This window comes from Alligator sinensis, unplaced genomic scaffold, assembly GCF_000455745.1.
Source record: "Alligator sinensis unplaced genomic scaffold, ASM45574v1 scaffold948_1, whole genome shotgun sequence".
Classification (NCBI taxonomy): Eukaryota; Metazoa; Chordata; order Crocodylia; family Alligatoridae; genus Alligator; species Alligator sinensis.
Window position 1 is genome coordinate 344,425 of NW_005843093.1, and position 12,664 is coordinate 357,088.

The following is a 12,664-nucleotide window of genomic DNA, read 5'->3' on the forward strand; positions in this document are numbered from 1 at the left end:
CAATAATCATAGAATCAGCTGCCGTAACATAACGTCTCACGGATATGGTTTCACAGCCATTCGGTTTTGTGTAGGAGACAGAGAGGGCAGCAGGAACGGCCCTCCTGCTCTCAACGACACCAGCGCTGTGGATGGTTCCTCTGTCGCCTGACCCCATGGCTGCTGTCTCTGGTGTCATTGGCGTGATGCTGAACCTCCAGACTTCAGGTGTGTTGGAAGCCACAGGCTTTCAGCACCCTTTGCCGAATACCCTTGGTCCTGACCCCATAGATGATGGGGTTCATCATGGGAGGGAAGACCAGGTACAGGTTGGCCACGAGGATGTGAACGTGGGGAGCTACATGACCAAAGCGGTGGGTGAGGAAGGAGAAAAAGGCTGGGGTGTAAAATACCAGGATGACGCAGATGTGGGAGCTGCAGGTGCCCAGGGACTTGAGACGTGCCTCCTTGGAGGGGAGGCTGAAGACGGAGCGGAGGATCATCACGTACGAGAGGGCAATCAAGATGATATCTGAGAATCCTGCTAGAGATGCTATGGTCAGGCTGTAGGCTTTCCTGGCTGTGGTGTCCGCACAGGCCAGTTTGACCAGTGCCATGAACTCGCAGTAGCTGTGGGAGATGACGTTGGTCCTGCAGAAGGGCAGGCTGCTCACCAGGAAGGGGTGGGGGGAGAAGAGCACCACACCCCTGGCGACCACTGCCAGGGTGATTTTAGCAATGATGCCATTTGAGAGGGCAGTGGCATGTTGGAGCGGGTGGCAGATGGCCACGTAGCGGTCGTAGGCCATGGCCAGGAAAAACCCAGACTCCATGGCTGAAAAAGAATGAATGAAGAACATCTGCGTCAGGCAAGCTCCAAAGTCAGTCTGCCGGGCACCGAACCAGAAGATGCTGAGCATTTTGGGCACGGTGGAGGAGGACAGGACCAGGTCGGTGACGGACAGCATGCACAGGAAGAGGTGCATGGGCTCATGCAGGCTCGGCTCTGCCTTGATGATGAAGAGGATGGTGCAGTTCCCTACTACGGCCATAAGATACATGAAGCAGAAGGGGATGGAGATCCAGATGTGTGCATCCTCCAGCCCTGGGATGCCTATGAGGATGAAGGCTGTGGGAGATGGGGTGCTGGAGTTGAGAGTGGACATTGTGCGACGCTGGCTTCATGCCTTGCCGGGTGAGGCAGCCTGCTGTGTGAACAACCCAGGAGGAGTTTAATTGCAACTCACACAGAGGCTGATCATAGATTCGTTGGGTCAGAAGGGATCTCAAGGGCCATTTATTTCTGCCCCTTGCATGGGTGCAAGAAGGCTACTCCTGATGGCTTTATTGCCATAATAGCTACAGCCCCAGGGAACAGCTGGAAGCCCCTGGGCTGGGCATAGGATTTGGCACCAGTTTTGGTGGCCTGGGTGCTGGTCTCTGGCCTGTGCAAGGCAGGTCAGAGAGGAGTCTCCAGTGGAGGCTGAACCTCCATGAACGTTAAAGGAAGAAAGTCTCACTGAATCAAATGGGGATGAGGAGTCAGGGAAAAGCTGCTCTCACTTCCAGACCAGAAGAAGTTTTGCTTCTTTTATACTGTGTGGCAGGGAAGTGCCTTTAATGAGTGACTAAAGCCCAGTACTAAGGGAGGGGAAAAACCCTGAGCTCGGGACTTACCTCTGCTGACGCATTGCTGTGTGGCCAGCCAGCACTCACTTCCCACACTGGGATGCCCAGGTCCCGCAGTGATGAGACCAGCATCAGAGCTGTGCTTGAGGGAAGGACAGCGTCTCTGGTGTCCACAGCGAGGGAGCAGAGCAGGCAATAAAATCAGCATTTTGCAACTGGAGAGAAGTTCCCTTGTGCAACCACCCGTGAGCAAACGAAGCAAAGCTGCTGACTGAAATTAATGCCTAGGGGTGCTGGAAACTGTCCTGCTCCTGCTGCCAGAGCAAATCAGTCACCTCCATGCTGATATCAAGGAGCCCCGGGGGAGATAGGAAGGGCGGGTGAGGTCTGAGCTCTGCTATAATCCCTCGAAATGGGTGATACGTTGATGGCGCAAGTCGCAGTGTTGTGACAAGTGATCCCCTTGCAGACCTAGCCTTCTCCCTGCCCCAGAGCTAGTCAGGGGGCATGCATGGGGCAAGGCCATATCTCCAGGGAGCCACTCTCAAGTGAGGGGAGGGTGTTTTGCAGGGGGAAGGGGAGAGGTTTGCTCATCGTTGCTGCAGCTGTGGACCTGTCCCAGCCATTTGCTTCCCACCTGGCTTGCACTGGGACTCTCTCCTGCTGAGGAAACACCCGTGTTTCCATTTGTCCAGCAGCACCTGATTCCTAAGATCTGATCCACTTGCAGGCGGCTGCCAGAGACTCAGAGTCCCTGGGGCGAGGGGCTGGAAGGGAGCTCCGGAGGTCACAAATAGTCTGACCCCTGCCCGAGGCAGGATCAGCCCCGTGCAAACCATCCCAGACAAACCCATTGCCTAGACTCTACATAAGAGAGCTGTCAACCCTGACACGACACGGACCTCACAGGGGAACCAAGGCAGCCCATGTCCTGCTTCTATGAAATGCTGTTCATCTATGCTCGGGAGATTGTGGGCCTTGGCCATGCCCCCTCTACAGAGGAAGGCAAACCCCCTAATCTATACCAATCTGACCAGGGGGGAAATTTCTTCCTGACCCCAAATGCAGTGTCAGTCTGACCCTGAATGGAGGGGCACGATCATCTAGCCTGGACCTTGCATGGTTGGTGCCAGCAGGAGCATTGACACAGCCCAGTCCCCATCCCCAGCCTGCAGCCAGCACCCCTAAGGGAGGCTTAAAAACTCCTTAAATATGGAGCCGAAGGGTTGGGGGTGGTAACCAGCATAGCCCAGATACCCCATAGCAGATCACAGGCATTGGTGCACCTAGATCATCCCCAACCAGTGGCTGCCCAACCTCTCCTTGAACCCCTACTCCAGTGATGGAGAGTCCACCCCTTCCCTGGCATTTATTCCATTGCCTCCTGCTCTAACAGGGAAGAAGCTGTCCTTGCATTGTGATGACAGTTCAGTCCCCTTTACCCCTGGGTAAATCTGGAGTGACCACTGAGACCGTGGACTGCAAGGCAGGTGGTCACACGAGGTAGGAGAAAACCCAGGTGAAGGGAATTCCTCCAGCTTTCCCGCACTGTTTGTGAGAGCAGAAATCACTCTTGTTCCCTTCTCCCCCTAGTCACCATGAACTGGGAATCCTCAACGGTGGATGTTTCACTGCTAAAATATCCTCAGGATCTCCCACAACTAGATGAGAAACCCCTTGCCTTAGTGTCGCTCCATCTGTGCGTCTTGCTACGTACCCAGCCCTGTAGCCAGTGGGAGATGAAGTGATCCCTCACACGCCACGCAGGGTTCAGTGCAGACAGACGCTTTCGAGACTGGAGATGGGAGGTGCAACTGGATTTATAAGCAGTTCTGCTGAGTCCCAGTGGCCCTGTTGCCAGCTCCGAGTCTTGGCTGCTCCAAAACCACCAGCAAGAAATAGACCCTGGGGACTTAGAGATGTGCATTTATGCTCAGAGGTCCAGATAGCTCCAGCCCATGGGAAAATGTTTGGCGAGGCAAGGGAAGCCAGGGACAGTCAGTGAGCCTTGCAAAAAAGTTCCCGTGCTTCCTCAGTGAGGACGGGACAGTACTGTAAAAGGGCTGGGTGCTGGCTTTTATTTAGCATGGCTGGAAAGGGCTGGATGGGAGTGGGGATGAAGGAGAAGGCATGGTTCAGACCTCAGTGCTTCTCTGCATAGGCCTATCTGAATGCTCCCACTGCACACGTGATTTCACACCCATACAGCTCCTCGCTCGGGAACCAGTTTCATACTGGTCCATGGCTAATCCCACAGCCCCCGGTAATGTTACTCTGCAGCTTCCTCCCCCTTTATAAATGGAGACAATAAGAACATAGAAAGTGCCAGGGTGGATCAGACCAATGATCCATGGAGCCCAAAATCCTGTTTCCAACAATGGCAGGTGGACATTTCTTAGTGGGGAGAGTATGTAGGACCATAGGAAAATGGCTGGAAGGGGCCTCACAAGGTCACATCTAGTCCAGCCCCTGCTCAGGGCAGGATCAGCCCTGACTAAATCACCTCAGCCACATGTGGTCCAACCTGCTTTTGCAAACTCCCAAGGATGGAGATTTCCCAGCATCTCTAGGCTCCTGTCTTAATGCTTGACCCCCCTAAGAGTCAGAAAGTTCCTCTTAATCTCCAGTGTATTTCCTCTGCTGAAACTTGAAGCCATTGCTCCTAGTCCTGTCCCTATAGCCACAAGGAGAAGCCCAACTCCAGGGTTTTTAAAAGGGCTTACAGGATATGTCTAATCTAACCCATCCCTTGCTATCCCCTCCCCAGCACCAACCATTGTTGGTTTACAGACACTGGAGGATACATCCATAACTGTTCTAGTGAATGGCTCCCAATGGCTCTGTCCTGCAGCGGTTGATCCAGCCCCTTTCAAAAGTTCACCATGAACTGCATAAAAAAGTGTTTCCTCTTCTTGGTTTTTCCCCATCTCCTGTTAATTTTAGTGAGCTCCCCTAGTTATTGTAGTCTGGGACTTGGTGAATAACAGTTCAAGTTATGCATATCCTTTACGATTTTCTAAACCGTCATCATATCTCTCCTCAGTCTTCTCCTCTCCAAAAGGAACAGCCCTTGTTTGTTCAACCTGCTTTGTGCCTCCATTCAACTTGGTCATCCTTCTTTGTACCTTCTTTAATCCCAAGACATCTTTTTTGAGATATGAAACCTGAAAAGCATGCAGTATTCAAGAGGTGGGTGCACCACGGAGATATGCACGGGCATAATGATGTTTTCTGTTTTGTTTTCAGTTCTGTTCTTAATGATGCCCAGCATTTAATGGCTTATTTGTTTGCAGCTGTACAATGAGCTGATGTTTTTAAGCAACTGTATGATGATTCTAAGGCCTCTTTCATGAGTGTTCATGGCCTGTCCAGAGCCCAGCATTTTTTATGGGTAGAAAATTATATTTAGAGATTTGCTTTTAGGAATTGGCTTGTAGATAGAGAAGATATGGATTAGAATAATGGTCCAAGGGAATAGCAAGGGTTCATTGGTTGCTAAAAGTCTGTTTATGACCAAGTTTCATGTTCTCAGTGTTCAAGGCCTACTGTGTACTGCACTGTTCCCTGAAAACGCATGACAAAGATAAGGGAACCTACCATGTTGGCATTAGGTCACTGACCAGCTACAGAGCCCCTGGGATTTCCAGTTTTGGTGGATGGAACAAATTAGGAGGCTGTGGCATGCCCAAATTAAGACACCAGTAAATGACCAAGTTAAGATGTGTGCATGTGACGGGTTTGTTGGAGCAAAGGAATATGTTGACAGAACAGAACATGGATGGTATGACGACCACAGGGAAACCAATCAATGGTGCCTGGAAATGGGGAGTCAGAGAAGAGAGAGCACAAAAGAAGGGATTTCAAAGCAGCAAAGGGTCCCTGAGGGGGGAACCTGAGGCCACCATGGACAGAGGGCTCCCCAGCGGCCCATCTCCCCCATCTCACTGGGGGCTGTTGAACTTGGCCCTCGACCTCCAAGACCGCTGACATTCAAGAAGGAACCAGAGGGTGAAGCTCACGTACTGGGTTGGTCCACTCTGGTTTGGAATGGTTAGTCTATAAGGTGCCGTTCTACTCTGCCTTCTACTTGACTTCAGACTAATACAGACAATGTTGTATCTCTACATCTTAATCCATCAGACCAACACAGCTAATTACCTCTCTCCACCCTTCTTAAGACTACCTCTCTCTGGAGACAGCTACTATTAATGAGTCACCCCATTCATCGTATTGCTCAAACTCCTCTGCCTGGGGAGGAGCTCTCAGTCATGGTAGCTGCTCCAGGGCAGTGCCAGAGTCTCGCCCTGGGGGCTCTGGGGTGAGAATTGCCTGGGTTGGGAGCACCTCTATTCTGGTTGGGTTGTGTGCTAGGTGGTTAGTTGGGGAATGGATGTCCTTTAGCTCTGGCTTCTGGTCTCTATGTGTTGGTGGAGTCTTCCTTTGGCAGAGGGGTGGGTGGAAAACGGACAGGTCTCTCCTGCCTGGTGAGCGGGGGTCAGGATAGGGCTCCAGGCTCACTTCCACTACTGCTTCCTCAGGGCAAAGCTGGACAGAGAAGTGTCTGCAGAAGAAGATTGGGGGAGCATTTGGCGGGTTATTGGGGTAACCCTAGAGCAAGGACAGCCCAGGGCAAAGTTATAGGAAACTCAGTCAATTCCTGGAAAAGAGATGGAAAAAACCTTGTGCAGATTTCAATATGTAGGACTCTAATAACTAAAAGTTGGCCGGTTTTCATAGAATCAGAGAACTGCAAGGGACCTTGAGGGTCATTAGGTCCAACTCTCTGCATGATTGCCAGTTGTAAATCATGCTGTCCGATACTTCTCCAGCCTCTCTTTCACTGAAATGTTTCCCAAGGGGCTTCCACAGCTTCTCTGAGCAGCAATTATATTGGTTTTCCATTCGAACAGCAAGGCAATTCTTCCTGACATCTAAGTCTACTCCGATGTAATGTGTAGCTATTGCTTTGTGTCCTGCCCTCTCGTAGATTTCATAGACATTCAGGCTGGAAGGGACCCCAAAGGATCACCGAGTCCAGCCCTGAAGGCAAAGGAGAACAGTTGTTCTTCCTTGTCTTTGTAGAAGTCTTTCTAAAGTTCAAAAACTTCTCATGTGTCTCCTTAATCTCCTTTTCTCAAAGCTAAACATGTCAAGTTCCCTCAACCCTTCCTCCTATGGATTGACTTCCAGCACCTTTATCATCTTAGCCACCCACCTCTCCAAATTCTCCACATTTTCCTTAAAATGTAGAGCCCAGAACTGCACACAATACTGAAGACGAGGCCTAACCAGGGCTTAGTGGAGTGGTACTATCATAGAAAACAGGACTTGTCCAATGCCTTTAGGTTTTCTGTAAGGCATCTAATTTAGTGCCATTTGACGTTTTGATTTAAAAATCAGCACTGTGCAGCATCCATAAAGGACACGCTAAAAATAATAAGTTGGCTGGCTGACAGTTCTCCAGAAGTATCTATCACCAGTGAACCTTCATCAAATAGGGGTGTTTCTAATAAGGCTCCACAGAGTTTGGTGCAGGCCTGATAGTCAATGTTCAGCTGAAGTGCAACATTCCCATGTCTGATCTGGACTTAAATATAAAATCACTGCTCATAAAACTTGCCGACCCTATAAAGTTTGTCAGAGTGGGTCTCAAGTTGCAGCAAGGAAGCTCTTTAATTGAGCAGAGAGGCAGAATAAGAGCCATAGCTGGAAAATGAAGCCAGGCACCTGCCTGCATTTCACCCAGGCTGAGCCATTGCTTCTGGCTTGTCCTTTTCTGAGCATCTGTGAGTGGCACAAAGCTTTGAAGATGGCCAGAGGAAAAAAAAGGCCATGCTAAAGCAATACCAGTCTGCTCTCATGCTTGCTAACAAAGACTCTCACCTGTAGAAATGACACAGAGGTGAAAATATGGTAACCCAGATGGGAATCCACTAATAAAGCTGCATTAACACTCCCCAGCAGGTGCCTGTCTGGGGCCACTGGGAACAGCTTGGGCTCCCAGGTGGTTACAGGGCCTTGGGGAGGATTGGCAGGGCTCAATATAAACTCAGCTGCCTGCTCAGATTCATACTCTGGTGTTGGACCTGCTCATCCCTCTGCTATGCAGCCAGCTCTTCCTTTGCCACTGGCTCCCAATCTGGGTGAATGGCCATGCACAGGTGACTGCCCCTGGCTGTATTGCTGCGGGGAGAAGGGCCTGGGTGAGTGTCACTTGCTGGGCAGAGGCAGTGGGATGTTTGAGATCTTTGGTAGTGCAAGATGTGCTGTCTGCTGCTGCGATTTGTAGCTACAGGTTGCTCCAGGACTTGATTTTTACAGGAGAGTGGTAGGAACGACAGAGCAAACCAGGTGCAGGGTCCTGCTAGCCCAGCCTCCTGCCTCGGTGTAGCCGGGGCGAGCTGCCTTGGAGGCAGTCTGCAGGGGGCAGTTATGTTGTAGCCTGCCCAGAGGTAAGTTTCTCCCCAAGTGCTGTTAGTTAGTGGTTGTCTCATGTCCTGAAACAGCCTGGACTCCTTCCAGGTGATTTTAACTCCATGCAGTGCTACCCGGCATGTTCCTCTCCTCCATAGAAAGCCATATCCTTTCTTCAGATCCTGGTAGACTCCCAGCACCAGACCTGGCTTGTGTGCGGGGCTGAGAAACTCTATATGTTACCATTGCAAGGCAGCTACAGTGGATGGAGGGGCATAATAGAGGTGGACTTAGCAAGGCTTTCACATAGTCCCACATGGCATTCTCATAACTAAACTGGAGAAAAATGGGCTTGATCAAAAAATTGTGCCTCTCTGATTTAGTTAGTCTATTAGGTGCAAATTTACCTTGGCTTCTGATTGATAAGATTTCTATTAGATGGATGCATCGTGAACTGAATAACTGCAAGCAAAGAGCCATCGTGAACGGATCAATGAGAGAACGGCAGGAAGTCTCAAAGGGGGGACCACAGAGGTCTGTTCTCGGCCCAATGCCAAGTACCATTTTCGCTAATGAATAGAGAGAGCTTCCCGATCCAACCTGCGCATGGCATCAAGCTGGTAGAGGCAGCAAACACTTTGGAGGGTAGAAGTCAGATTCAGTGGAAGGGGGATAAATTGCATAATGGGGCTATAAGCAGCACACTGAAATTCAGCAAAGACCAATGTCACTCTGGGAAGAGATGCTAGACGCACCCATACAGGACCAGATAGCTGCCTAGGCTGCAGCACTGCTGAGAAGGAACTGGGTGTTATAATGGCTTGTAAATGCAACACGAGAGCAGCGTGTTGCTGTCTCCAGAACAAGGTAAATGTAGTTCGGGGTTGCCTGGAGAGAAGCCTTATGAGCAGAGCACAGGAGATGAAAGTGCATCTCTGTCAAGTGCTCGCTAGTGATGTACAGTGTCCTGTTTTGGGCACCACGCTTTAGGAAAAGCGGAGAGAAACTGGAGGGGAACCAGAGGTGAGCAATAAAGATGATAAAGGGTATGAAAGGCAGCTGCATAAGGAAAGGAGGACAGGCTGGATATGTTTAGCATGGAGAAAAGGAGATAGAGTGATGGCAACTGGAGAATATTTGCAAGGCTACCCTGAACAGGAAGCACAGCTCTTCTCACTTGCCTCCCAAGGCAAGGTGTAAACTGCAGCAAAACAGATTTCGAGCATTTTTTAGGGGACAAACACTTCCCAGCTCCACGAACTGCAGGAGGATGGAACAAGCTGCCCAGGGAAATTGTGGTATCTCCCTTCTGGGAGGCTTTCAAGGAGAGGCTGGATGGGCACAGATGTGGGGTGGTTTGGGAACACTGTACCCCACATCCATGCAGGGAGATGCCCCTTGAGGTCCTATTCAGACCTAGGACTCTAGTGTTTTTATGAAGCTATTTTCCCTGCAGTTTTAACATGACTTCTTTTCAACTGAATCCACCTCCCCCTTGCTCTGATGTATTGCCAAAAGGAAAAGGTGCGTGCGGCCCTTTAACTGATCAAGCGTCCCACATGAGGACTTAGATGCATGTTTAAGAGGAGAGAGGAATGTGTGTTCCTCGCTTGCTGGGGCCTCGCACATCTATTCATTTCCCTGCTCTCTGGAAGTAAGGAATCTGCTATTGACAGAGTCCCAATGGCTCTGAAATACTGAGCCCGCTGCTGCCAAATCTCTATGAAGTTCAGTTCTCGGGAAGCCGGTCACTTTTAATTAATCGCCTTTCGGTCTATGTGGGCGCTGTAGGGCTTTTCTGCTCAGACAAGGATGGACCCCTGTGAGAAGAATAAATGCATCCAGGATATTCTTCAATATTCATCCCACTCTGTCTAAGGTGCAGGCTGAGAAGGTGCTAAGGGAATTCTTGTCCCTGAAAAGGAGATGTTTGTGAATGCATGTGCCCTGGTTTGTTTTCTTTCTATGCTTTTCTTTTTTTGGGGACTTTGGGAGTTAAAAGGTGAGGCATATAGCTCTCTATACAGTAGGGAAGCTTCATTCTTAGATCATATTTCTCTGTAAGGGCCTGATCCTGCTATGCACTGGGCATGTCTACACATTTAATTAATGCTATTTGGCTTACTGAACGATAAATTTAATGTGCAGTAGATTTACTACCTGCATATGCTGGTAGTAAATTTATTGTGTAGTAGACTAATTTACTGTCCAGTAAGCACCCGCACATGTAGACGGTGACACTTTACTGTGCAGTAGACTAGTCTACTGCACAGTAAAGCGTCTCATGTAGACGTGGCCATTGCAAACTTCCCTTCTAGTGCAAGAGCTGCTCAGTGCCTCTGGGTAGGCTCAGGATGTGGGGCTCCTTTGAAGACAGTTGTGTATCGGAGGAGTTAGCACCCAAGCATGCAGCAGATGGGTAATGACACTGTCAGGTTTCACGTGCTTGAGTCTGTGTGTCTGTCTGGTTCCCAGCGTGGGTTGCTGGCAGTTTGCTTTAACATGCTTGCTCTGGGTTTGTCTGCAGGGGGTGGGAGCTGTGCAAGGAGTGAACCGAACAACCCACCATGTCATTGCCCTTCAACGCCACAGCTGGAAACCCCTCCACCTTCATCCTGTGGGGCATCCCGGGCCTGGAGGACCTGCACATCTGGCTGGCTATTCCCTTCTGCTGCATGTACCTGGTGGCTGTGATGGGGAACTGCATTATCCTCTTAGTCATCAAGATGGAGCGGAGCCTGCATGAGCCCATGTACCTCTTCCTGTGCATGCTTTCGGTCACCGACCTGGTCCTGTCCTCCTCCACCCTGCCCAAGATGCTCAGCATCTTCTGGTTTGATGCCCGGGAGATTGATTTTGGTGCCTGCCTGACCCAGATGTTCTTCATTCACTCCTTCACAGCCATGGAATCTGGGTTCTTCGTGGCCATGGCCTATGACCGCTATGTGGCCATCTGCAACCCGCTGCGACACGCCACCATCCTCACCCATTCCCGTATAGCCAAGATCGGGTGCACAGTGGTGGTGAGGGGCATGGTGTTCTTCTCTCCCCACCCCTTCCTGGTGAGCAGACTCCCCTTCTGCAGGACCAACATCATCTCTCACAGCTATTGCGAGTTCATGGCATTGGTCAAGCTGGCCTGTGTGGATGTGGCTGTCACCAAGGAGTACAGCCTCACTGTGGCCTCACTCATCGGCTCCTTTGACATATTCTTCACCTCCCTTTCTTATGCCCTGATCCTCCAGACGGTCACTCGCCTGCCCTCCAAGGAGGCTAGTCTCAAGGCCTTCAGCACCTGTGGGTCCCACATCTGCGTCATCCTAGTCTTCTACAGCACGGCTGTCTTCACGTTTCTCACCCACCGCTTCGGCCACAATGTGGCCCCCCACATCCACATTCTCATTGCCAACGTGTACCTGCTGGTGCCCCCCATGCTGAACCCTGTGATCTATGGGGTACGGACCAAGAGGATCAGGGAGCGTGTGCTGCAGGTTTTGCACTGTGGCATCAAGTGACAGCAGCATCTGGTTGGGGCTGCTCTTTGCTGAGCGCCAGATGTTACCCCTAACATTCATCGCTGACTGAAGTCAAGCATTTATGCCTCTACACGGACTCTCAGCTGAATTTGATCCCTGCCCCCCAGTGTCCCCAGCTGTCATCGTTTCATAGATATTAGGGGCCAGAAGGGACCTTACAGATCATTGGGTCCAGCCCCCCTACACTTGGGCAGGAAAGACCGCTAGGATCAGATGACCCCACCAAGGTGGGCGTCAAGACACTTTTTGAAGATGGCCAGGGTGGATGACTGTACCACCTCTGGGGGGAACCTGTTCCAAACCCTCGGCACTTGACTTGTAAAGAAGTTTTTCCTTAAGTCTAGCCTGAAGCAATCTTCAATCAGTTTGTGCCCATTGTTTCTTGTCCTCCCCGGGGGTTCTTGGTGAACAGATGCTCCCCCAAGCCCTGATGTGTGCCCCTGATATACTTATAGGCTGCCACCAAGTCCCTGCTGAGTCTTCTCTTCTCCAGGCTGAACAGTCCCAAGTCTTTCAGCCTCTCCTCAACATCGGTGACATGGCACAGCTCTTGCGTTGCAGAACTAGTGGCAGTAGCAGTAAGTCATAGAAGGCTACGATCCACCAGAGGCCCCTTAAATATTTCTCAGTCATGAAAGAAAGTGTTATTCAGTGGTTTTTGCCCAGCAAGGCAGGACAATCACCTTGCGAGGGAAAACTGGAAGTGGACAGGGTCAGTATGAGCTGGCTATCAGAGCAAGGGGCTGGCAGCCAGGCTCTGGGAGGTCTCTTCCAGCTCTAGCACTGACTCACTTCTAGGCCTAGGGTAAGTCACATCATGCCCATCCCAAAGATTCAGGTTGTTTCTTTGTATCTGTAGTAAATTGTTTGACAGGCTTGCAGTGATATGCCATTCGGGGTCTGATTGTCACCCAGATGGATGGAGGGGGAAGAGGAAGGGTGAGAATAAACTACATCTTTATGCATTAACACGTGCTCAGGTGTTATTTGCTATATATAATTTGCTATATAAGATACTGAGATAACGGGACTTTAATTTTCTTAAACCTAGGCACAACTTTTGCCAAGACAGAAATGAGGTTTTCCAGGCCTCTGCTGCATCTTTC

The 12,664-nt window shown here is 50.4% G+C and overlaps 2 protein-coding genes across 2 annotated transcripts; one reads left to right on the forward strand and one right to left on the reverse strand.

The window, feature by feature from the left end:
- Positions 1-203: 203 nt before the first annotated feature.
- Positions 204-1,145, reverse strand: LOC102382110 (olfactory receptor 52K2-like). The gene has a single exon (XM_006037286.1). It carries the CDS (start codon positions 1,143-1,145, stop codon positions 204-206), a length of 942 nt encoding a protein of 313 aa, XP_006037348.1.
- A 9,444-nt stretch (positions 1,146-10,589) lies between these two features.
- LOC102382356 (olfactory receptor 52R1-like) lies at positions 10,590-11,537 on the forward strand. The gene has a single exon (XM_006037287.1). The coding sequence runs from the start codon at positions 10,590-10,592 to the stop codon at positions 11,535-11,537; it is 948 nt and encodes a 315-aa protein (XP_006037349.1).
- Positions 11,538-12,664: the final 1,127 nt, after the last annotated feature.

Excerpts from the sequence above, each read along its gene's own strand:
- LOC102382110 (XM_006037286.1), bottom strand. The coding sequence starts at position 1,145 with ATGTCCACTCTCAACTCCAGCACCCCATCTCCCACAGCCTTCATCCTC.
- LOC102382356 (XM_006037287.1), top strand. The coding sequence starts at position 10,590 with ATGTCATTGCCCTTCAACGCCACAGCTGGAAACCCCTCCACCTTCATC.